The 23346-nt window shown below is 42.0% G+C and overlaps 1 protein-coding gene across 1 annotated transcript in view; it reads right to left on the bottom strand.

The window, feature by feature from the left end:
- Dzip1 (DAZ interacting zinc finger protein 1) overlaps positions 1-23346 on the bottom strand; it is a 53081-nt gene that overhangs the window by 6365 nt on the left and 23370 nt on the right. Inside the window, exons 11-19 of the mRNA XM_005374099.2 lie at positions 20144-20284; positions 19682-19730; positions 18485-18541; positions 16653-16709; positions 11442-11501; positions 5187-5326; positions 1772-1934; positions 1336-1465; positions 705-758 (exon numbers count right to left, since the gene is read on the bottom strand). Coding sequence (XP_005374156.1) covers positions 705-758; positions 1336-1465; positions 1772-1934; positions 5187-5326; positions 11442-11501; positions 16653-16709; positions 18485-18541; positions 19682-19730; positions 20144-20284 — 851 coding nt within the window. The remainder of the gene's footprint in view (positions 1-704; positions 759-1335; positions 1466-1771; positions 1935-5186; positions 5327-11441; positions 11502-16652; positions 16710-18484; positions 18542-19681; positions 19731-20143; positions 20285-23346) is intronic.

The raw sequence follows: 23346 nt of genomic DNA, 5'->3' as shown, positions 1-23346 counted from the left end.
ATTTCAGACGGCACATAAGCCTCGTGAATCTTGACTCATTCATACGACATCTCATTATACAACATCTCATAAAATAAAGCTCTTTCAGTGAGATTCTGTCCATGAAAAATGCATTTGAACAATGAATCAGTATTTGTCTCTACTACCAGTGCCTCAGAAAAGAGGCATTTACGGCTTCAATATCTCCAGAGTAAGCCGGTGATGGTGAAATTCAATGGCAATAAACCTAGTCTTATTCATAATTAATGACAGTAATATACCTAAAATTTATTGGGTGCTCACAAGGGGCCAACACTGAGCCCAGTCCTTGAATTGTATTTTCATTTAATCTGTAAAATTATCCTGTGCAAAAAACACCATTATCCCATATTGCAGAAAAATTTTAAGGAAATCAAGACTTAAACTCAACACCATCCATGTGAGTTAAGTGTGCTTACTGAGAAATTACTCCACGGCTGGGACAGGAAGGAATATGAGAAAGACCGAGGGGTGGCCTCTCTTCTTAATGGGGACCATAATGTGGTTGAATGCTATTGCTTTACGTAAGTGATAAAGACATGTAACACAGAACAGATTCCATATTACTGTGCTTAGTAACTGTGACTTTAATTGGCCACAAGGAGCATACTAATTTATAATGAAAGGACTGCTCCGTGAAAAGAATATCTTAACCCCACCCCCACCCCACCTTGCCTAGTACTCACGAAGTAGAGGAAGACTTTCTGGGAAGATGATCTTCTAGGATAGCTTTCTTAATTCTAGAAAACAAAACAAACAAAAGAATCCCCCAAAAATGTTTCTGAAGTGCATGCATGAGTCACACAGCTTAACAGAAATTTCTATGGGATTCATGTTTCTCTTCTAACATATATGAAAAGAAGGAAAGCTAAGAGTCCCCAGTGTGAATGAGAAACTGCAAGGGAATTGCAAATCTGATTATGCACTTGATGTTTGTGACCCATCAAATTCGTATGGTGAAGACCTGATCCCCAAAGTGATGGTATCTGGAGGCAGAAACTTTGGGAAGTAATTAGGCTTACATGAAGTCACAAGACTAGGTCTCCACGATGGGACCTCTTACAAGAAGAGAGACCAGAGCTTGCTCTCCACCGTGTGAGGACTCGGCAAGAAGGTAGGTGGCTGTCCACCAGGCATAGAGGGGGCCTGCAATGGAACCTGACCTTGCTGGATCGCTGATCTCAGACCTCTCAGCCTTCACAGCTGTGACAGAAGCAACTTCTGCTATGTAAGCCACCCAATCTAAGTTTATATTACAATGGCAGCCTGAATTGGCTAAAACAAACAATAAAAAAATTTAGGGTTGAAAATACTCACTTTGGAACAGCCGTCCTATCAGTAAAAACAGGTCTCTGTCTAACCAATTGTCTGCTTTTGGGAGGAAGTTGGATTGCTTTGGGTACTTCTCCAGTTGAAAGCGTGTCCATTTGAGAAACACTGTACTTATCTGGAATAGCAGTGCCATTCATGAGTCTCCATTGCTGTTATGGTCAGTAAGTGAAAAGCAAAATGAAATAGTACAATACTGCCTCCGGTGCCATGGAAATGAATAGGCTTGTCTCTAGGGTCTGCAGGCCAGACTCCAGGGATTTTTTGCACATAGAAATAAAACCCAAGGCCAAACACTCAATAGTACAAATATCAAGACAGTTGCCAATGAAATGCCAATGTTTGTAAACTACTTAAAATTGTGAAAGGATGTTAAATTAGGCTCCCATCCACAGCAATGGAATGGCAGCAGTAACGGTCTTACCTGAAGAGAGTAATGTTCTCTCTTCAATTTTACAGCTGAGCTGGTGTTCGAGGAGCTCTCGGATTTGCGGCATGTTGGGTATTTGTCTTTCTCGCTCATGTCTTGTTGATTCCACAGTTCTCATCACAATATTCATATGATCACTTGGAATACCACGTATGTCCTAAAAGAATAAAGTGTTACATTAAAAGTTTTATCTGCCTGTTTCCTATTAGCTTTCATTTTACCTTCTATTTATACTTTGGGCTTCTCATATAAGAGAAACCACACAACATTTAAGCTTATGTATCTAATTTATTACCCCTAACATTATGGGCTCAAGGTGCATCCATTTTCCTATAAATCCTGGGATGTTTTCATTACAGGAGCACAAACCAGCATTAATTATATCAGTGTTTCAACTCATCCTTGCTGGCCTCCAGCTGCATGCAAAGTAGGGGGTGCCCCGACCTGTAACATACTGCCCAGACCCCAAAGGAGCTCACATGGTTGGACACAGAGAGGTGTGCATGACTGCTAACAAACAGGTGACCACTGATATAAGGCCACGTGACAAGGACCAAAGGGATCCCAGGGGCAGCCATCGGAGGCCTCTGTGACCAGAGAAGACTGAAGCAGGAGGCTGGGCTGTGCCCGAATAGAGAGGTGGAGTCTGGCAAGTAGAAACGAGTTCTGCAATAGGTAGGCACTGGATTAGGATATGTGGTGGAAAAGAGAAACATTGGTGCAGAAACAGTAAAACTGCGTCACACAGGCTAATCCTACAAGACACTGGGTGATCAGACTGGAACAGGAGACTGAAGGCCAACACGAAAAGCCAACAGGTCGACCACAGGGAAGTCATCACAGGTGACTGAATCCTGGAACCAGCAAAACTACAGAGGTGATCTGAGAAAATTAATGTGGATTTGATGGGAACCCAGCCAAAAGAAAGTCAGCTGGAAGGCTAGTTATTTAGTAAGTGTCTCCCTCCTGTCTCAACCCCCTTCCCCTCTGCATCCTTCAACCTGCCCATGCCAGGGAGCAGCCCCACCACTCAGCTGGCCAGGACAGATACCGGCCATCAGATTAAGTGCTACCTCCAAGAAGTTTTCCCTGATCTCAGTTATTTGATTAACGCCCCCCTTCCTTCATTTCACTTCATAAAATCTATCATTGGAGATCTTCCACCTGTCTTCTCTGATCAGCTGCTCAATACTTGTCTTTCTATGCCCTGGAGCTAGATGGAAGGACCCAGTGCCTCACAAACATCTATCCTTCCTAATTCATATGTGAAGTTAAAATAGTTGTAATCAGAACCTCAACAGGAGTTACTCTGGAACTGGGGATGTTTTTCTAAAGTCCACTGGAAAAAAAAATGGAAGACCTAACAAGAAATTTTTGAAATGAGAAGACATTTTTTAAATGAAGGAGTTACGGGATATGAAAACACATGACAAAGCTAATATAATTAAACCAGCATGGCATTGGCAAAGGAATACAAATAAAGAAGGCAAAAGAGCTAGAAGTCCAAAAATAAATTCAAATACATACAGAAATTTCCTATATGATTAAAGTGTCATTTCAAATAAATGAGGAAAGGATGATTTCTTCAACAGATGACACTGGGACAGCTGCTCTAACTGGAAGTAAAATTAAATTTCCAAATCACTATTTCTAAACTTAATTCTCAAAGCCCAGATAGACACAAAACAAAACAGACAAATCAAAAAAAACCAGGAAACAAACAAGATTCCCAAACACTGGGGGGAAAAGCCAGAATGTTCTTATAATCTTAGGATAAAAGGAAATATCCCAATTAAAATTAAAATCCAGAAGCCATAAGCAAACAAGCAAACAGCCCTACAGTTTGAAGAAGCAATTAGCAGAGGAACCAGGAACACCCAGTAAATATCTTTGGTTTCCACTGCCTTAAAGATGTTTGAAACTTACCTAAGAATTTATGTAGATAATAATGACTGACAATCTGAAGAGCTGGTGAAAAGTGTGAAGGAACTGACTCTCACACACTGTTGGAGATAATGTGAGTGCATACACTTTGGAAAACTATCTAGCAGTAGCTATTCTATTAAACATATGCTTACCCTTTGATCCAGAAATTCCATTCCTAGAAAAATACTCAAAAAAAGATATATATCTGAATGACCTATGCCTACCAAAAACGTGTAAAAATTAATAGCCAAGAGGAGCCCAAACTGGAAGCCTACATGTCCATCAACAAGGAAAAAGAAAGTCTTCAGTATGTTCACACAATTGGCTACACAATGCAACAAACAAACTGCTGCTACATGAAATAGGTATGAAAAGAAAGACAAAAGCAGAAGTAAAAGAAGACAAAATAGGGTACCACACAGTGCATGACTTTGCTTATATGAGGTTCAAGAATAGGCAAAACTAAGAATCTGTTAACTCTTAGACACTGAGGGATGGTATTGATGAGGCAGAGATAAAAGAGGGTCACAGTGTTTAATCTTCTCATCCGGGTGCTGGGTACAGATCACACGTGTATATGCACATGTGTACCATGTACATACCAACCCATGTATACACGTAAGCATATAAGCATGTCCACACCTATTTACATGCTTACTCATACATGTATACACATACCTGTTTAAGCACACATATAAATCTGTGTACACATATGCATTCACATCCATACACACATACACACCTGCACACACATGCATAGTTACACATGGATATATATACATGCACCTACATGTATCCACACTACACATGACCATCTACAATGTAGATACATACACATGATGTGCATGTATGTTTGTGCCTATGTGTGTCCATGCATGTATATGCAGGCACATATATATTTATAGACATATAAAATGAATCAAGTTGGTAAGATTTGTGCATTTTATGTACACCAATTAAAAATGTAGAAAGCAAAGAGTTTATATGTAATATGATGTGCTGAAACACTCATTCTAGAAATAATATGAAATACTTCCATACATCTATCCTTTTATTCCACACATATTTACTAAGTGTGATTCTGTAAGAGGCAATGATTTGGGGTTAATATCAGAACTGTACACTGCACTGTGACCATCTAGATACAAGACCTGCCCTAGTTTCCCCCTTATGAGCCATGAGGCCCTAATCAAGTTACATAATCTTTCTACAAAATGCAGATAACAGCGTCATTTATTTCTGAGATTTGTTTCTAATCAAGTTTCTGATTTGTTTCTTTAATTGCGTTCGTGTCTGTCAAGGTCTTAGCAATGCACTAAGCTCTCAATGAACAGCAGCCAGTGTCCGACAGAGTAGGTCGGATCAGCCTCTGCTCTGCAAGTATGGACGGAACTGACACGCCTTCCTCCATTCTCTGACCCATCCTGCTTCAGGAAACAATACAGAACAAATTAGAAAATGTTCCAAGAACGAGTGAACATACTGCATTGATGCCCAAGGTTTCTAGTTTCTCCACCAAGCTCTGCTCCAAGACTGTTTTTATTTCTTTAGTGAGGGAGGGATTTGTCTTCAAAATTTTTCTTAAGTTTCTCTTGTTACTTGATTTCTGTTCACTCTCCCTACCTGAAATAAGGAAAACTGGGTTAAAAGATAATTAAACAAATACCTTAAATCTCTAAGGAGAAGATAGCAAAGCACAATTTTATTTTATTTTTTGTCTTTTTGAGACAGAGTCTCAGTATGCAGTTCAGGCTGGTCTTGAGCTCACTTTGTAGCCCAGGCTGGTCTTGAACTCGCAACGATTCTCCTGCCTCAGCCTCCTGAGTGTTGGGATTACAGGTGTGTGCCACCACGCCTGGCTCAACAAAGCACAATTTTAGAACAGTAAGTAACCATTTGTAATATTTTTGAGTTTCATGGGTATTTTAGTCCTTCAGCCCAATAGATGATGTTTTTTGTAGCTTCTAAAACTATCTGAAGGGGCTGGGGATTTAGCTCAGAGGCACAGCACCTGCCTGGCAAGTGCCTGCCTGGCAAGCGCAAGGTCGTGAGTTCAATTCTAGAACAGGAAAAAAAACCAAAAAAACAACAACAATAAAAAAAGTAAAACTATCTGAAGTCTGCTTCAAACTTTCGGGTCTTTAAAAGATTTTGGTTGCTTAATCGAATTACAGCTAAACAGTTATAAAAATAAATGTATCTATAGAAGCTGAATGGAAAAAAATGTCTTTAGAAGTTTAATGTTTTATTACTAGAACTATTTCCCGAAAAATCTATCACAAGTTTAGTTAGAATCTTGTAAAGAAAAAGCTCAATTTATTGTAAACAACTAAAAGTTTTAAAATAATAGATGTAGTAGAAGCTAAGTGCATATAAAATTTCAAAATAGGACCATTATCATCAACCCTATTTACCAACATGAAAAAGAGGTTAGTAATAGTAGGAAATGTATATTTTGTTTCAAACAACCAAGGATTAAAAACAAAGAAACCAAAAACTACAGGCCACATCCCTCTTTTTACTTCCCCTTCCCTATCCCATGTTTTTTCTTGTTTTTGGTTTTCTTTTTTGTGGTGCTGCAGAGGGAACCTTGGCCTCACACATGCTAAACAAGTGCTCTACCACCGAGCTACATTGCCGGCTCACCCGCTAGCACTTTTATTTCCCACTAAAAACAATGCCTAGCTCAAGAGTTTGGAGAAGGAGTCAGATGGCATAACCTTTCAAAGTCTGAATCCTGTCCAAGGGAACCAAAGACTTTACTAAAAATGACCCAGTGTTTGGCAGGTTCGGACCCTTAGTGAATGTCCAAGCCAGATCTTGGAGAAATTTACAACTGTACCATGGTTTTGAAGGCTCATCTCTGAGTGAGGGCATTTCATCCCGTGGGGGGCCGTATCAAACGCCTTCCCTAGGTAAGGGGCACAGGCCAGGCTTAGGAAACACTCCCTTCCACAGCCTCACTGACCTCAGGAGATGGAACTCTTAGTATCCACTGCACTCAGTTTTACAGATCTTGAACACACATCTTTTGTTTAAAATGTTTATTCTAGACATCTGTTCAATTCCAATACTGCAGAGTATTTCTATTAATAAAATTTTACTTAAACCAAAATTAGTCTAACTACTATTTATACATTAAATGGAAGAAAAATCCTGCACAAAGACACTTTTTTGGGTGGGGGTGGGGGTGCTGGGGATGGAACCCAGGACGCCACACGTGCAAGGCAAGTGCTTTACTCCTGACTTACATCCCCAGCCCGAGAAGATACTTTATAAAGCTGCATGACTGACCATGGTGCTGATTGACTATCCATGTTTTAAAACATTCTGAAACCACCTAAAAAGCACTTCTGTCCTAGGAACAATCCTTCAAAATTTAGACAGCTTAGCTCCAGCCACTGTGTCACTTGCTGCTTTGGCTTCTAGTGGGCCATCACGCCTGCAACGATCTACAGTTAAAAATAAAGAGGCACCAGAGAGAGCCTGGAAGTCACACTGTCACCACTGAACTCGATTCACACTCTGCCCCAATTATGCAAAACTAATATTTGGCCCGTGTGTCAGACGTAAAAGGAAGTACACAGAAGCATGGGCAAAACAGAGGCTCTGGGCCCTGTCTACTGTGGGTCATTGGGCCACGTACAAGGGGCAGGCGATGCCTACAGCAGCTTAGCTCTATTTTAGATGTCTCAAAGCCTCTGATATCCGCTTGTATTCATTCCCTGAGTGTCCAGACCACCCTCAACCCTGATGCCAAATTTCTTTTGATGACCTAATTACAGCAGGTTGAAACATCCATTTGCCCTCAACTCTACTTTGTACATTGGTGACTGCATTGGTAAGCCATTCATGAACAATTACAAAACTCTTGGTAGGTGATTCTTTCAAGGCTGGGGCAAGCTGAGGGAAGCAAGAAAAAGAATGTAGAGTCCACATAGGAAAAATAAAGTTTTAGGTAGAGGTACAATCAATCCTTTGAAAAGACAACACAAGTAAGGCTTTGCATTAATCGGGATATTTCTCAGCATAACCAACAAGACAAAACTTCCTAGGGTGTAGCATGTCCTCCAGTAAAAAATGTAAACTATATGCAAACAGATGGCCAGGCCAAAGCACAACGGGCCAACATATGTGACCACTTAGGCCAGACACACAGCAGCCCACTTGTGAGAAGCAAACAATTGCAGTGCAAAGCAAGTAAAGTAATTTCAGGAAAAACGAACACCCCAGGATTTCTAAACTACATCATCTAGTAACGAACGTCCTCATTTTTCATATGGGGATACTAAAATCAGAGAAGCATCAGAGCTCCCCAAAGGCCACACAGCTAGTCCTGCATAGCTGTGTCAGCTCACTTTCTCCATTTGCTCCTAGCATTAAAGTATAGAAAGCCCAAAACCTGAACTTTAATTCTCACCTGGACACTCAGTAAACCCAGTAACCTGAAGCTGACTCCTAAGCCCCCTGTGGTTCAAATTCTTGAAAAATAAAATGGGTTCGAAAGCTTCTGTGGTCTTCACAATCTAATATCCCCTCGGACAGCAAGGTCAAACGTGGCTCCACACTGCTGTCAAAAAGCAAATGCTGCACGCAGAAATGTGTGCATGCGTTGGGTGACTTCTCAGGAACAGTCAGTGTTGTTGCAAAACTCTGCCCCAATTTGGCTCCACCAGCATTTATCTGCGAAGTGTTAGCACAAGCTGAGGAACTCACTGATGGTAATTAGTCTGCTGCCAGCACGCTGATGCTGCAAGGTGCTAAAAGAATGCAAGGACTGGTTTCAGTAGCACGGGGGCTCTGGGGTGGCTTTCATGGTCCTCAGCACCCTCCTGTCTCTCCCCAGAGCTGTGTCTGATAACGCGGAGGATGGCGAAGATTATTTTCTTTCCTCGTCCAGTTCTCCGACAACCAATGACCACAAAAGCCACTGACAATGTTCAAGACCTGGCAGTCACCCCAAACTCAGGTCTCGCGCTGGGCAGAACTCCAAACGCGCAGGCACAGCTCCGCAGCGAGTGGAACCTGGGACTGAAGGTCAACAGACGCTGTTGATGATGGCAGGGAAGTCACAACTCCTCCTAGAGTCCTTCCTGGCTTTTTTAAATGTGTGAACGACAGGAGCTGATGTACCATTCTGACCCTCGGGACTCATTTCCCAAATTCTTCAAAGAGTGAGGGATTTTATGTCTTGGACATTCATAAATGATATGCGCACAGGAAAAAGGAAGGATGTTCCTTGCAGGTAAAATGTCGAATCATTCGGAACTCAAGCAGGGTGAGATTTGTTCATCCTGTCTCCAGGAAACCACCCGGAGTGGTTGAAAATCACTTAAGCAATGACTTTAAGTATTATTTCTCTTTACACATAGGGCTCACTAACTCACGTGCCTACACAAAACAAAGAAGGCCAAACGGGGGGGAAAGAGCGGGACTGGGGCACTCTGAGGCGCATGGGGCTGCATTTACAGCCGAGACTGCTACACGGCCCACTAAATGTTGCTACTGTGGGCCTTATGTCCAGGCTTCCCGCTTTTTCAGGAGCGGTCAGAAACCAGGATGTTCCTCTGATCTGCTCTGATTTTGAAATACTGGCAACTGACTGTAAGTAGTGGCCAATACTGTAACTCCACTAAATCTCAGCCTGTGGGATGGATTGGCCTGCGGGCGGGCGCTGCCTTTCACGCCTGGGCACTGCACACCCTCCATGCTGCTGGGGGCGACAGCGCGTGACCCACCACCCTCCATCTTTCTCTGACAGCACAAGGCAAGCATCCCATTAGGGGCAACAATCTCACTTATCCAAGTTATGCTTCTGAAACCACCCCTAAATTTCCCTCAGTAACTTTGTATTTTTCTATTATAAGTTTTCTACACTCTTATTTTGAAATGAACAAGTTTCTAAACACTGGGACAACAATCATTAAAAAATAAGAAATTAGGCAACCAAAATAGGCATTTTAAAAATCAGTGACAAAATGGGGTATGGCGGTCCATGCCTGTAATCCCAGCACTCTGTAGGCTGAGGCAGGAGAATCACCACAATTTTGAGGCCAGCCTGGGCTGTATAGTTCAAGCCAGCCTGAACTGCATAGTAAGATCCTGCCTCAAAAAACCAAAAACTAAAAAAAGAAATAAAATCAGTGGCAACTATGAGCAATGACTTCAATGAGAAGGTAGCAAGTCAAGACAAGGTGCAAAGATACATGGAAGCAAAATGTAAATCCTATTAAAAACATCAAGAAGTACTGATGATGCTAGGAAGACCAAAACTTGAAAATACACATCATGTAGGTATCATAAATATGCCTGCTTTGGTCAAATCTCTGCTTACAGCACTATAAAAACTTTAAAAAAAAATTTGGTAATCTGAGTATCCAAATTGAAGATACCAATGTGTAATGCAACAACCACTGTTAATTTCCTATTACCTTGTCTGAGATTCTGTATTGCTTGTATTGTTTTTGTGTTATTTTCTAAATGTATGTGGGTTTGTTAAGATGTTTTCATTCTTTTATCTTTAAAATAAAAATAAATAAATAAATAAACTTGGTAACATTCTTAGCTGAGTATGGTGGTGCACACCTGAAATCCCAGCACTCAGGAGCCTGAGGCAGGAGGACTGCCAAGAGTTCAAGGCCAACCTGGGCTACAAAGTGAATTCAAGGCCAGCCTGACCTGCATAGTGAAACTTCATCTTAAAAAAAGGCAAATAAATAAACCTTGGTAAAATTCTTTTTTTTGGTTTTTCTCCGGTACTGGGAACCGAACTCATGGCCTTGTGCATGCCAGGCAGGCGCTTTTGCCGCTGAGCTAAATCCCCAGCCCCAACCTTGGTAAAATTCTAGACAATACAAAAGTTGCAAGATGTATTAAGAGTTCATACATTAGAATATGTAATTTTTACTCCTTGATAGAAATTACAAAAGTAGAACCTGCATGTGCATTAACAATTTCCTTTCTCCTAAAGAATTAATATATGGTAAACTATTATTATTAATAAGGAAAAAATTATGATAAACTGATTCAAACATAAGTGTCTTCAGAATCTACAAGTCTAGTATTAAAAATTTTATAAAACTATACATTTTTCATAAACTTCAAAAATTAATGATTTTTAGAAGTGCCAAGTAAAATAAGGTGATTTTATCTCAAGACATGTAATAAGTCCAAAACTTTACTATGCAGATATTTTGCACATAAATTTCCACATCCAGAGCTTAGGCCTGTTTTCTTGATATTAAAATAATTTGGAAATGGGCACTTTACTCATTGATTTCAGATTTGGGGTATGAGAGATCACCACTGTGATTCAAAAGTTCCACAGCATCTGGTATACCACATGTGGGTCCATCTGTCACCTGATCAGAAAATACGTGCACTGAAGTAAAGACTTTCTTGTGTTCAAGTTCCCTTTTTTTTTTTTTCTTTTTGGTTTTTTTCCGGTACCAGGAACCGAACTCACGACCTTGCGCTTGCCAGGCAGGCGCCTTGCCGCTGAGCTAAATCCCCAGCCCCGTGTTCAAGTTCCCTAACACAGGAAATTTCTTATTAATCTACCTGCATAAGAATTCAACAAAGCAGGAAAAATAAATTAGAGGAATAAGATAATAAAATTAATCCATACCTACACGTCTTTACTAATTTTGATATAAACCACTGGCCTGTATTTTCAAGGCTTGGGTTTTAGCATAAAAATATCATCTACGCAGGTAAACCTGAGCAAGTCCTTTGTTACCTTTTTCTTCCTCTGAGAGTTCTTCTATCGGTTCCAGTATGTGCGACGAAAATGCCTGTTCTATTAATGAGGAAAAATAAGAACAGTACAAACAGGACAACAGGAAAGTAACGTTAGTTTCCTCCCAAACAATATTGGATGATATTATTCTTAAATTGTATATAATGTTCACACAGCAAGAATCTACTGGGACAAAAGCATCAAGGGTGTCAGTTAAAACTGGTCATTTTCTCCTAGAATCTTCAGCTTCTCTGTATATTCCATGAACTCCACTCTCAGAAAATTATATTTTTTTAATACAGTGGAAGCTTTGTAGTCACATTAATTGGTTCCAGGAGGCACAATGGGTATTAAAAATGAGGACTCAACAAACTGTTTTGGCTGGAAAAGTAACAAAGAGTTATATGACACCGACTAGTTCTTGCTGGTGTGTGAGGATTACCAGGACAACATTTTTGCATCCGAATGCTGTCAAGTAACAACTTCCATGAGCTTCAAAGCAGTCAACTACCAAGATGTGCTTGTGATCAAGTTACAGCTCTTCACTCATCAACCTATTTAAAACACAAGGGACCGGGTGTGGTGGCCATGCCTGTAATCCCAGCACTCCCAACACTCGGGAGGCTGAGGCAGGAGTATCGCTGTGAGCTTGAGACCAGCCTGGGCTACAAAGTGAGCTCTAGGCCAGCCTGAACTGCAGAGCGATAACCTGCCTCAAAAAGACAAAAAAACAAACAAATAAACAAATAAAAAAACCCCACAAGGGTACAACAGCAAAAGATCTTCATCACTTATCAAATGTTTTGATCAGGTGCGTAAATATTTCAATTAAAAAAAAAAAAACCCTGAGGTCCTGGATTCCTACTTCCTGGTTGCCCCCAGAGGTATTCCCAGGGTCTTTAGGTGGTAGAACCAGAAGACAGGTTAGCAGCAACAGTGAAATACATTCATGATTCCGCCATACCTCCGAACACCTAGCCAGGTTCCAAACCCCCATAGACTGGAGAAGACCCTCACCCAGTCACCATGCAAGTGAAGGACTGATTCTCCCAATGGCACCCCAGACTAGCAGCTGCATCCAGGGAGATGAGCTCTCTGATGAATTTTCCCAGGGAAGGAAGTGTTGCCTGTGTATATAAGGAAACTTACCGGCAGCATGAATAAAACCTAGCCCCAACCTAGAAACAGGGAAATTTCCTTCATGGGGAAAGTGTAACGATGGCAGTCACTCATTAAACGGTGGACAAAATGCAACCAGCAAGTCTGGTTTGGGTGATGCATGGTTCACTCATCTTCAGCTTAGAGACTGACACACAGCACCTCCTCACCCTGCTTCCCACCGCACCCGCAAGGTGAAGGTCATTTCATTCTACCTCAGGCCCCTGAGTAGGTGGTGGGCCAGGTCAACAATGGGAAACAATTACTGGGTGCTCACCAGGTGACCAAGAATGGAGCTAAGATATCACAGATCTAACATCTACTTTGAAGGCCTGGTTTTTAATTTATTTAAGGGTACTTATGGTATTGTAATATCCATGGATGGAAAGATGGATGGATGGGTAGATGGATTTAGTATACATAAAGTGGCTCTTATAGCTTGGCCAACAATCTAATCAACATATCTAACACTGGCTATCTGGTAGAAATGCACTTTAAGCAACAGTACTTTCAAATGAACTTTTGGAACACGGCCTACTGCTAAGTAGGAGACCACTTTAATTTTGCAATGTAGACATGGCCCCCTGCAGAAACATTTAAGTCCATCTAGATACCATTACTACTGAACATCAAAAATGTGCCTTTCAAATTTGTTATGCAGCATCAAGATTTGCAAATTAATACAAATAAGCTACTTTACTACCTAGAATTGCTGAAAACAGAGATTTGGGAAAGAGGACTAATTTCAGCTTTAGAAAGTCACAAGGTTTATATTTTACTGTACTTAGTTTATCAATGGCTTTCACCTTGTTCGAGGATTATAAGCACTTCATTTCATTAACAGACTATAGATGCCCTGAGGGGAGACTTCATTTCTGACTCATCTCTCTACCGCTAGCGTGCCTACCCTTGGCCATGCACAAAGAGGAAGCCCACAGCTATCCATCACTGCCTGGTGGTCTTGACCAGGAAGGAAGGCAGGAGTAGCTTCAGACACTGTGGAGAAGTGCCATCATTAGAAGAGGCATGTCCCTCTTCTCTAAGGGACAAGACGCCATTGAAGATTTCGGGCTCTCTCGGGATTTAAATCTAGGATGTCAGCCATTTGCACAAATCTCCCTTTGTAAGTGCACGCAAGCACAGTCACTTGGCAGGGATCACACAGTCCCACTGGACTGAGATGTCCCTTCAGCGTCCTCAACCCAGTTCTGCAATGGTTCGGGCGATGGTGCTCAGAGGGGAAGCCTTCTTTCTAATAAGAGTCACAAGACACCACAACACTAAAAGATTCTGCTTGTCACATACTGGACAATAAACCAATAAACCATTGCTCAAACCAAAGTACTGCGCTGAGATTTAGTACTTCAAGATGTAAACTACTTATATGGAAAGAAAAATATAGTAACTATAAAGACCAATTTAAAAAAAAAAACAAAACTCCCTGCTTCTTGAAAACCAACTATGACACACTTAAAGCCTTAGGGCAGGTCCCCATTTTTTGCTACTCGGTTTTGTGGCCCTCATTCTAGCTGTGCCATAAAGTTGGATGCACATCAACCCCTCACAACGTACACATCAAATTAAAGACGATCTTTACAAGTAGCTAGAACTTAGCAGTACCCACAGGTGTTGGAAAAGGTGATTCTTCAGCCTCACTGTTACAAGAAGGACATTTTGCCTGTCATGCTGAATGGGCCCCCACTACCAGACCAACCTAAGCAATTGGAATATGGGTTGGTTTAATAACAACTAAGTATACTTTATTTTGTGGGCATTGTAATATCACAACTCTTTGAGCAATGTGTTCTCTAATGACGAATACTAAAAATCTGAGATTTATTTTCCAGGAAAAATTTAGCAAATGGCAATCAAGCATGATCATCTATTTTCTCTGGAATCCATGTTCCCTTATTTCCTTTCCCACTGAGTGCTAGAATCAGAATTTACTGTCTGTGTTGCTCAGCCTGTAGAGCAAAGCCCCAAAGAGGGGAATTACCAGCATCCTCATTTTTACCAAACTCCCTTCAGGTCAGACATGCTGGCCATGCTGGCTCATGGCTTCGCAGTGGGTCCTTCCATGACGTGCCCACAGCTGGAGAGAGCACCCTACCCTCTCCTCAAGGAATCCCATATCTGGGAAGAGACCGACACAGGGTACAACTTCCTTGCCATCCCTTGCCTCAGGCAGGACAACTCCAGAGTAACCCTGCCAACCCAGGACTCTAAAGTAGGTCATTAAGGCTGCTACTGCACCTGTATGCACGTTCAACAACCCCTTCGTCCAGTCCTGCCTCCCTCATGACATACCTGTACCGGAGTATCTACACCCAGTGAACCCAAACTAAGTCAGTTAGCAATCATGACCGTTTTCAGACCTCTTCAAGGTCTGAGATGGAGGCAGACGGACTGTGAATGGACTAACAGCGTACAACACATAACTAACCGCTCCCTGCCTGCATCACACTGGAGGGGCTGCTATGGCCAGGTGGTGATGTGTGGGCTGGGGCAAACCTCCTCTTGTCTCCTGCCCACTGAGATGCTCATAAAGCAACTTTGCCCCCAGCTCAAAGGCTGTGGGCCCCTTGCCAGGTCTGCCTAGCATTTCAAACAGGTCGTTTAATTCCAGTAGATGCCAGGAAGGTGGTCTGACTGCTTCTTGCAGCCCTGGGCCAATCCAGGTAGGTCCATAGAGAACAGGAACCTTAAATTAGCCCCAGACAGCTTAATGTATCCATTCTGTGTCCTTTATTGAGCAACAAAAAGATACACAATGAAGAAAATATGGCCGTGTACAATGCCCCTCAGAAGGTTAATAATAACAATGTAAGAAAAAAAGCAAAGAATCTAAAATACACTGCTGAAATCCCAAGGTTTTATGACCAGGAAACCTTACCAAAATCAACCCTAAAAAAGGATGCAAAAGAGAGATTTTAGGCCTAACGTATAATAATATGAATAAAGAATGACTGCCAGAGACAACTTTCTTGTATTTGGAATATTAAAGTAAATTTACATATGTCCAAGATGCATATTATCTCTATTACAGATCCAAATGAAAAAACTACCTGCTCTCAACACTTGTATATAAAATGCAAGTGGAGAATCTATATATTATATACTGTGATCAACATAACCGACCCTCCTGAAATGACCTTAGGAAAAAAATAAAGAGGAATTAAAAACACTTAATGAGTCAGTCATGAATGAAAAGGATCATTGCTAAAGACTATCATATATAGATCAGACATTTAGGGAGGAAAAAAGTCCCAATAAACTGACCATTTAGGTCAGAGATTAAAGTCTAACCTTTTAAAAAGCCTAAAGCAAAAAGTCATTAGATTCTGTAGTATTTGTAGATAAGACACGAAAAAGATAATCCTCTTCCTACCTTGATTCAACTGTAATATATAGCAGACCGTAAGAAAACATTAAACATAGTGTGAAAATTATACACACTTTTATTGTATTAAAAGTAGACTATGGTTACAAATATTCACCCCATCTACCGGATCATGTTAATAGCAATTAGAACCTTTTGGCTTGGTCCAAGAACTGAATCCTGGCAACAATTTCATCCAGTGAAATTTCATCCTACTTACTTCATTCGGTTTCCACCACTTACTTTTTTCCCCTGTATTTTCCTAACCAGTCACTGAAGCTATTTGTTTAGAAAAGGTGACTTGATGCCACATTGAAAGTTATAAAAACAACCACACATGCCCTGTGGCATGTGCTACTTGGCTAGTCTAATAGCAAGTCACCCTCATTCTTAATAGCTACAACAAAAATGATAATAATCAAGGTAGAATTCAAAGTTAAAAATCTTTATTTGTCAATCTGATAACATATACATGTAATACTGTATAACTTGGGTAGGAAGAGTTAGTTTGTAATAATAGTACATGTGAACCCCACAGTTTTATTAACTGCTTTGTAATCACAAAGTTTTCCTGTTTTACATAATCACCCTAACCTCCGGAACTTTGGTTAATAAATTATCTAACTCAAGGTGGAACCTGCACATAAAATGCAGAGGCTCCTGCTGAAACTTACCATGCGCCATTGTTAGACTAGATTTGGCTTCTAGAGTCTGAAGAGCTGAAGCATTCGCTGAAACAGCACAAAAAGGAAAAAGCTCCATCATTAAGACATAAGCATCTGAACATGCCGATCAAATACACTTCCAATTAGTCACTAAACAAACAGACCATGAGGGACAAACGTCCACATGACAGACATCATACAACCTGAATTAATTTTATAGTGGCTTCTTTGAGATATAACTCACCTTTTAAAATACATGATTCAGTGGCTTTTAGCATATTCATAGAATTGTGAAATTCTATGACTTGGATAATCACTATCTAATTTTAGAGCAATTAATTCATAGAACTTATGTGGAATTCTATGAATTAGATAATCGTTATCTAATTTTAGAGCATTTTTGTCATCTCAACCCCCAAAATACCTGTGCCTATTAATCATCATGCCTCATTTTTGCACTTAGCCCCAGTCCCTGGTAAAGTTAATCTTCCTTTTGTTTCTATAAATTTGCCTATTCTGGACATTTCATGTACGTGGAATTATAAGGTACACAGTTTTTCCGTGGGTTGAAGTCAGGGCTTTTGCACTGGACTACATTCCCAGCCCTTTAAAACAATGTCTTTTTAAATTGAGACAAGGTCTTGCTAAGTCACTGTATAGCCCAGTCCTCCTGCCTCAGCCTTCTCCTCTCTCCTAGCCCTCCTCCCCTCCCTTCTCCCTACCTCTGACCTCTTCAGGTTTGAGAAGCGCCTGAGAAGACTGAGTGGTTAGAACCATTATCATTTTCCAGCTGGCTGTGCCAAGCTCCAGAACTCGCTCCTTAATGTCTTTTGGTTACTCCGGAGCCCTCTGGCGAGTCCTGGCCGCGTGCGAGTGGCGTTGTGTTGTTCCTCCGTGGCCTGCCCCAGTCCTGACCCCTCCGGCCTGTCAGACCTCTGTGCGCAAAATGGGTCTAACTGTCCTCTGGCCCACACCACCGGCTCCCCTACTCTGTCCAGCCACAGCTCCTCTCTGCACACTTACTCTTCTCTAAATAGAAATTAAAATATCTCGACTACTTAACTATTGTTTTAAAAAACAACCTGTCCGTTCGTAAGCTGTAAGGATCATTTCTTTTTGGCATACTGCCGAATCCAGCAGATCTGGGAGACAGATCAGATGGCCAAGCCGACCACAAGGAGGACAGATCAGAGCCTGCAGCAGTCAGAGTCTCCACTGTGCCAAAATGTGGCAGCCACCGCATGTGGCCACATAGCCCTGCAGTGTATCACAAAGCTACACACTAGAGTGATGCCAAAGAATTGTGAATCATCGCCTTATGAAACAAACTGCAGAGTAACAGGCACAACTCACCCCAAACACCACAAAAATCACATGATATTTACAATCCTGGGCGTTAGCCAGGAAGCAAGAGATAAATTATGTAATAACCAAGAGCAATGGTTTTCAAAGGAATCTCTAAAAATAACAAATGAGTAAAAGTTATAGCTTGGATTATTGTTTTCTTTAAAACGATAGATAGCCAGGCGTGGTGGTGCACACCTGTAATCCCAGCTGAGGCAGGAGAATTGCTGCAAATTCGAGGCCAGCCTGGGCTACAGAGTGAGTTCAAGACCAGCCTGAACTGCATGGCGAGACCCTGTCTCAAAAAGAAAAAAACAAAAACACAACAACTCAGGGGCTGGGGGTTTAGCTCAGCGGCAAAAAGCGCCTGCCTGGCAAGCGCAAGGTCGTGAGTTCGATTCCCATTACCAGAGAAAAACCAAAAAAAAAACCAAACAAAAACAAAAAACAAAAACACAACAACCAATTACAGCCCAGAACCTATTATTGAAACTTACCAGTTAGAGCTGGAGTAGCGGACTTAGATTCAAAAGTTTGCCAGGTTAAAGAATTCCCTGAAATGACAAAACAAAAAAATGTTACTAACATAAATCATAAGCTATGGATTAAATTTTGGCAGCCTTTACCCCAGCTTTTCTACCCTAGAAAAATAAATGAAATTTATAAATATAAAGCACCTCACTCAAAAGAGCAGACAGATTGAACATGAATGTTTTTAAAGCTACATTTTCCTAGAATTGCTTTATTCACATAGTTATGCTATCTTAAATAATTATAACTATGCAGGTATTAATAATAATGTAATGATTAATATTATATGTTACTGTTATATAGGTATCCCTCATTAGCTGAGCTGTGAGTATTCTAAAAGAAGATAAAGGCAAATTACAATACTCTTTTTCAGCAACCTTTGTTTCAAAATGAAAAGGGAGGAAACCTACCTCATACATCCAAGTACCCACCCCAGCCTCCCTCAAGTAGGAAAAGATTCCTGAACAATGCGAGCGGAGCAGGATCCAAGGCTAGACTCTCCGGGCGCAAGGCCTGGCAGAAAGACAGCTCTAGGCACCACTGTCAGGGACTCCGAGCTCCCTTTCGGTCTAGCTGTTGACTGACAGGAAGTAGGCACGCTGGCATTGGTCCCATCAGTAGGTTATGTTTACCCCCCACCATGCTCAGAATCAACCTCCATCCGCAAACTGCCGCAATCCGGGACAGCCCAGGAAGCCCCCACAAAACTTTAGAACACCTATCTAATAAGATGAGAATAGCTGACACTAATGCATGCTTATTAACAGGGATGCCTCACATGGGTCATCCTGCTTCGCCCTCAGAACAAGCCAGTGAAAACTGAGGGGAGATCCGTGACGCTACAAAGCACCAAAGATGGGTGTCGAACCCCAACGATCCCTGCGCTTTTAATCCTCACTCTGTCCTACCAGAGGTGAATGGTTCCCGGACAGGCACAATGGATTTGCATTTCTAAAAATGAAACTATTCGATGACTGTAAAGTTTGCGAACTTCTCCAACTTTCTGTGTTGAGGTAAGAGATCTCCCAAATATTAAAGGATCAAGAGGACAGGTCTCCCAGACTCAAATACTCAGAGGAACACACTACCTTGGACACACACGCCTGCAGGGCTCACGTTCTCCTCTGCCCTGCGTGGCTGGCAAAGGGATCCTGTCCACTCACCTTTGGGTTCACTGACGCTGCTCAATGGTTTACTGGCGAACTCTTTAATCTGCAAAGAAAAACAGTCTTCTATTGATTCCTGCTTGAGACTCAACAGGAACCGACAGGATAACGGCTACGGCTGTTAATAAATTAACCTTTCTGCTAAATCATCCAAGACACAGGACACAGGCACCTTAAAACACAGAGGCAAGTTTTACAAACAAAAGTAGGATATTTGGATGTGGCTGCCTCTGATCTACCTTCAAGTTTATTCTGAATTCTAACTGAATAAATCTGCTCTATGATATTTTCAAATATCTTTTTAAATTTTTTATTTCAATGTACAAGTTACCAAAAGGGGGGAAATAGTCCAGCTTCTTTACCTTACACAACTTCCAAATGGTCTAAGCTAAAAGCCCATGTTCTCTGGTAAACTCTGATGCTTCAAGGAGCACGACGCCAGGCAAGTGCCAGACATACCTGCTGCCTCTGAGTGATAATCAGCTCGTTCTGCTCCTGGAGCTTCTGGCCTAGCTCTTCTATCCTTTTCTTATAGAAAACATTACTTGCATTTAGATCGTCTATCATTGAGGTTCGAAGCTTCTCTATATGTGACAGGAGCTGAAAAATAATTGAGGCATCCATCTGAAAGCTATACGCACAATGCATTCTTCCTGCCAAATTTTTTTGTTTGTTTATTTATTTATTTTTTTTTTTCCGGTACTGGGAATCAAACTCATGACCTCGTGCTTGCCAGGCAAGCACTGTGCCACTGAGCTAAATCTCCAGCCCCTTGTTTGTTTTTTGAGCCAGGGTCTCACTATGTAGTTCAGGATGTGGCCTTGAATAGCTGTCACTACGTACCCCACACTGGCCTCAGTTCATAATGATCCTCCTGCCTCAGCTTCCTGAGTACTGGAATTACAGGCATAAGCTACCACCATAGTTCTGCAAATTTTATGTGTGCATCTTGACTTCCCTGCTGCTATCTGTGCGAATCAAGTCATTGGATAAATCTTCAATCACTGTATGTCAAGGCCATGGCTCTATGAGGTGCGTCACCTTTTCCCAGGTTGCTCATGGCCCAAGGCAGAGAAAATGCTAACTGTTAATATGAGTACATTATCCAAGTTTAAGGCCAGCCTGGGCCACATAGAGAGTTCAATGGCAGCCTAAACTATACAGGGAGATTTGGTCTCAAAAAATAAATAAATAAATAAATAAATAAAATATTAAGTTCTCAATAAATATTTCCTGAGAAAAAAGGGGGCAAGGGATTAGCAATTGAGGAAAAGAAGGAAGAAGACAGGGAAGGAGGAAGGAAAGGATGAAGGGAGGGAAGGAGAGATGAAAAACAAGAGGGCAGATTCATCTTCAGAGACTGAATGCCAGGGAAGATCACATATTGGACAAAAGGAATTCAAGAATTTCTCAACAGTTTAGGGAAAGGCTCTTCAAGCAATTTCAGCAGGTGCTTAAATGGGGTCAGGGGGAAGTTTGGTAATTAAGGCCAAGGTTATTCCAAGCCTAACCTAGACATGGAGACTGGGTTATTCCAAGCCTAACCTAGACATGGAGACTGCAATCGAACGACAGACATGAAGTATGCAAGAGCTTCCAGACCTGCACCTCCTAATTTGTTTTTGTTGCTCATTTGTTGTTCATTTGTTTTGCAGCACTGGGGTTGAACTCAAGTACTTCATACTAAGGTATATCTGCCCCTAGGGTTTTTTATTTATTTTCTGACAAGGTCTCACTAAGTCACCCAAGCTGGGCTTTACCTGGTGATCTTCCTGCCTCAGCCTCCTGGACTATTGGAATTACAGATGTGCACCACCATGCCCAGCTCCTAATTTAGTTTTTTTTTTAATCAACATTGACTTTGTGCTAGACACTGTGTTAGTAATCACTTTGTCTTGTTTAACTCTCATCATAGTGTTATGGAGACATGTTCCGGCCTCAGCACACAACAGGGAAACTCAGGTCTACAGAGGTAAAGGAACTGGCCCACATTCAGGTCCCTGGAGAGGGCAGAGGCCAGACTTGAACTTCCACATCTGGCTTCACGGTCAACACTATGAGTCCATGCATGGCACGGTGCTCTGTGCTGCTATGTGCTGGACAAACACGGAGCTGAACCACACTGAAAAGGTTTCTGAAGCCTGAAAAGACACTTTTGTGTCCCAGTGGATACTAAGAATCCCCCCAGAGAAGACACTGTCAGGGACTTCTAACTGTACTCACACAGACCCCTGGAAGAGCACCCTGGAAAGTGGTCTAGGAAATGCTGAACTGGTAAAGCCAGCAGGAATGTCCAGACTCCAGGTGAGGCATAGGGTCTTAGAGCTGATCAACAATTTCACAGAGGGGCTGGGGATTCAGCTCAGCGGCAAAAGTGCCTGCCTGGCAAGCACAAGGTCGTGAGTTTGGTTCCCGGTACCGGAGAAAAACCAAAAAAAAAAAAAACAATTTCACAGAGTTGTCCCAGGCCCAAGAAGCAAGGTGCCAGAGGCAAAAAAACAAGAGAGGACATCATTTTGGAACCAGCGCCAGGCTGCGCTGGAACCATTTTGGAATCATTAAGGGACTAGAAAGGTGCTAGTCAGACACTATTTCAAAAGGCATGTGGCCCTTGAGCCCGTTATTTTGTGATTTACTATTTCAAGCTCTTCCCTCCGCCAGAGCCCATGAGCAGCCCACCTTCCCTTCACTGCCGACCATTCTACAACCTCCCGCATTCTCGGGCCTCTTCTGCTGGGGCGAAAGGGCACGCCATCGCTTATCTGTGACTCCCTTTGAACCACTAGTTTAAAAAAAAGAAAAAGAACTGCCAAGAATCTCAGTAAAGCAATAAAAAGTTGGCAAAGGTAACTTCTCCTAAACTGGGAAACACAATATGTGCATTGTGGGAAGAGTAGGCACCAATCATGTGGAATAATTATAGCTAGGTCTCAGGCAGAGATTACTGAACCCCTCTGTTAGGGTTTAAGAGAAGAGGAGGAGGAGAGGTGAGCAATTTCTACACAGCCAAACCAGCAGACGGAGAGCAGCGCAGCCTGGCGGCGTGTATGGCCACACACCTCTCTGCCTGGGGACAGGGAAGGTCTCGCCTTCCCCCTCTGTGCTACCAACGTTTGGTCTTTTTCTATCGCGACTTGCAAACGAGTGTTGAAACCACAACTTGCGTGCTGGTCCAGCCAGAAGGTCAGATGTCCAGCTGCCATCCACGGGCATTTGGCAAGTATTGAGTGAGTGCCAAGGACATTTCAGGCACATGAGTGGGTGCTGGGACGACAACAGAGGGCTCAGCAGATGGAGCTCTTCAGTCATAAACAGGAGAGATGGACAGTAAACAAGGAGACAAACTAAAGCAGTCATCAGAGCTACATTCGTGAAGTGATGAGAGTAACAGGCAAGGGCTACCTCACCAGATGCAGTGACAGAGGGGGCCTGACCTGCAGGCCCAGGAGCTTGGGGCAGGCAGGATTCTAACAGGGCCCTCGAGGATGTGTGCTCTAATGCACAGGCCCTAAAGGAACCCTGTTCCTTGGGCCGGAAGGAACCTATGACACACGGATTGATTTCCAAGTCCCACTCTACTTGCTGACTCTGAGCTACTGAAAAGGAAGACCTTCTTGTGTGGGCAATTCTTCTTCACTGAACCCTTTTAAAAGTTCTAGGCC

This window comes from Chinchilla lanigera, unplaced genomic scaffold (assembly GCF_000276665.1).
Source record: "Chinchilla lanigera isolate Chin_1 unplaced genomic scaffold, ChiLan1.0 scaffold00003, whole genome shotgun sequence".
Taxonomy (NCBI): Eukaryota; Metazoa; Chordata; class Mammalia; order Rodentia; family Chinchillidae; genus Chinchilla; species Chinchilla lanigera.
This window is presented reverse-complemented; position numbering and strand designations above follow the sequence as displayed.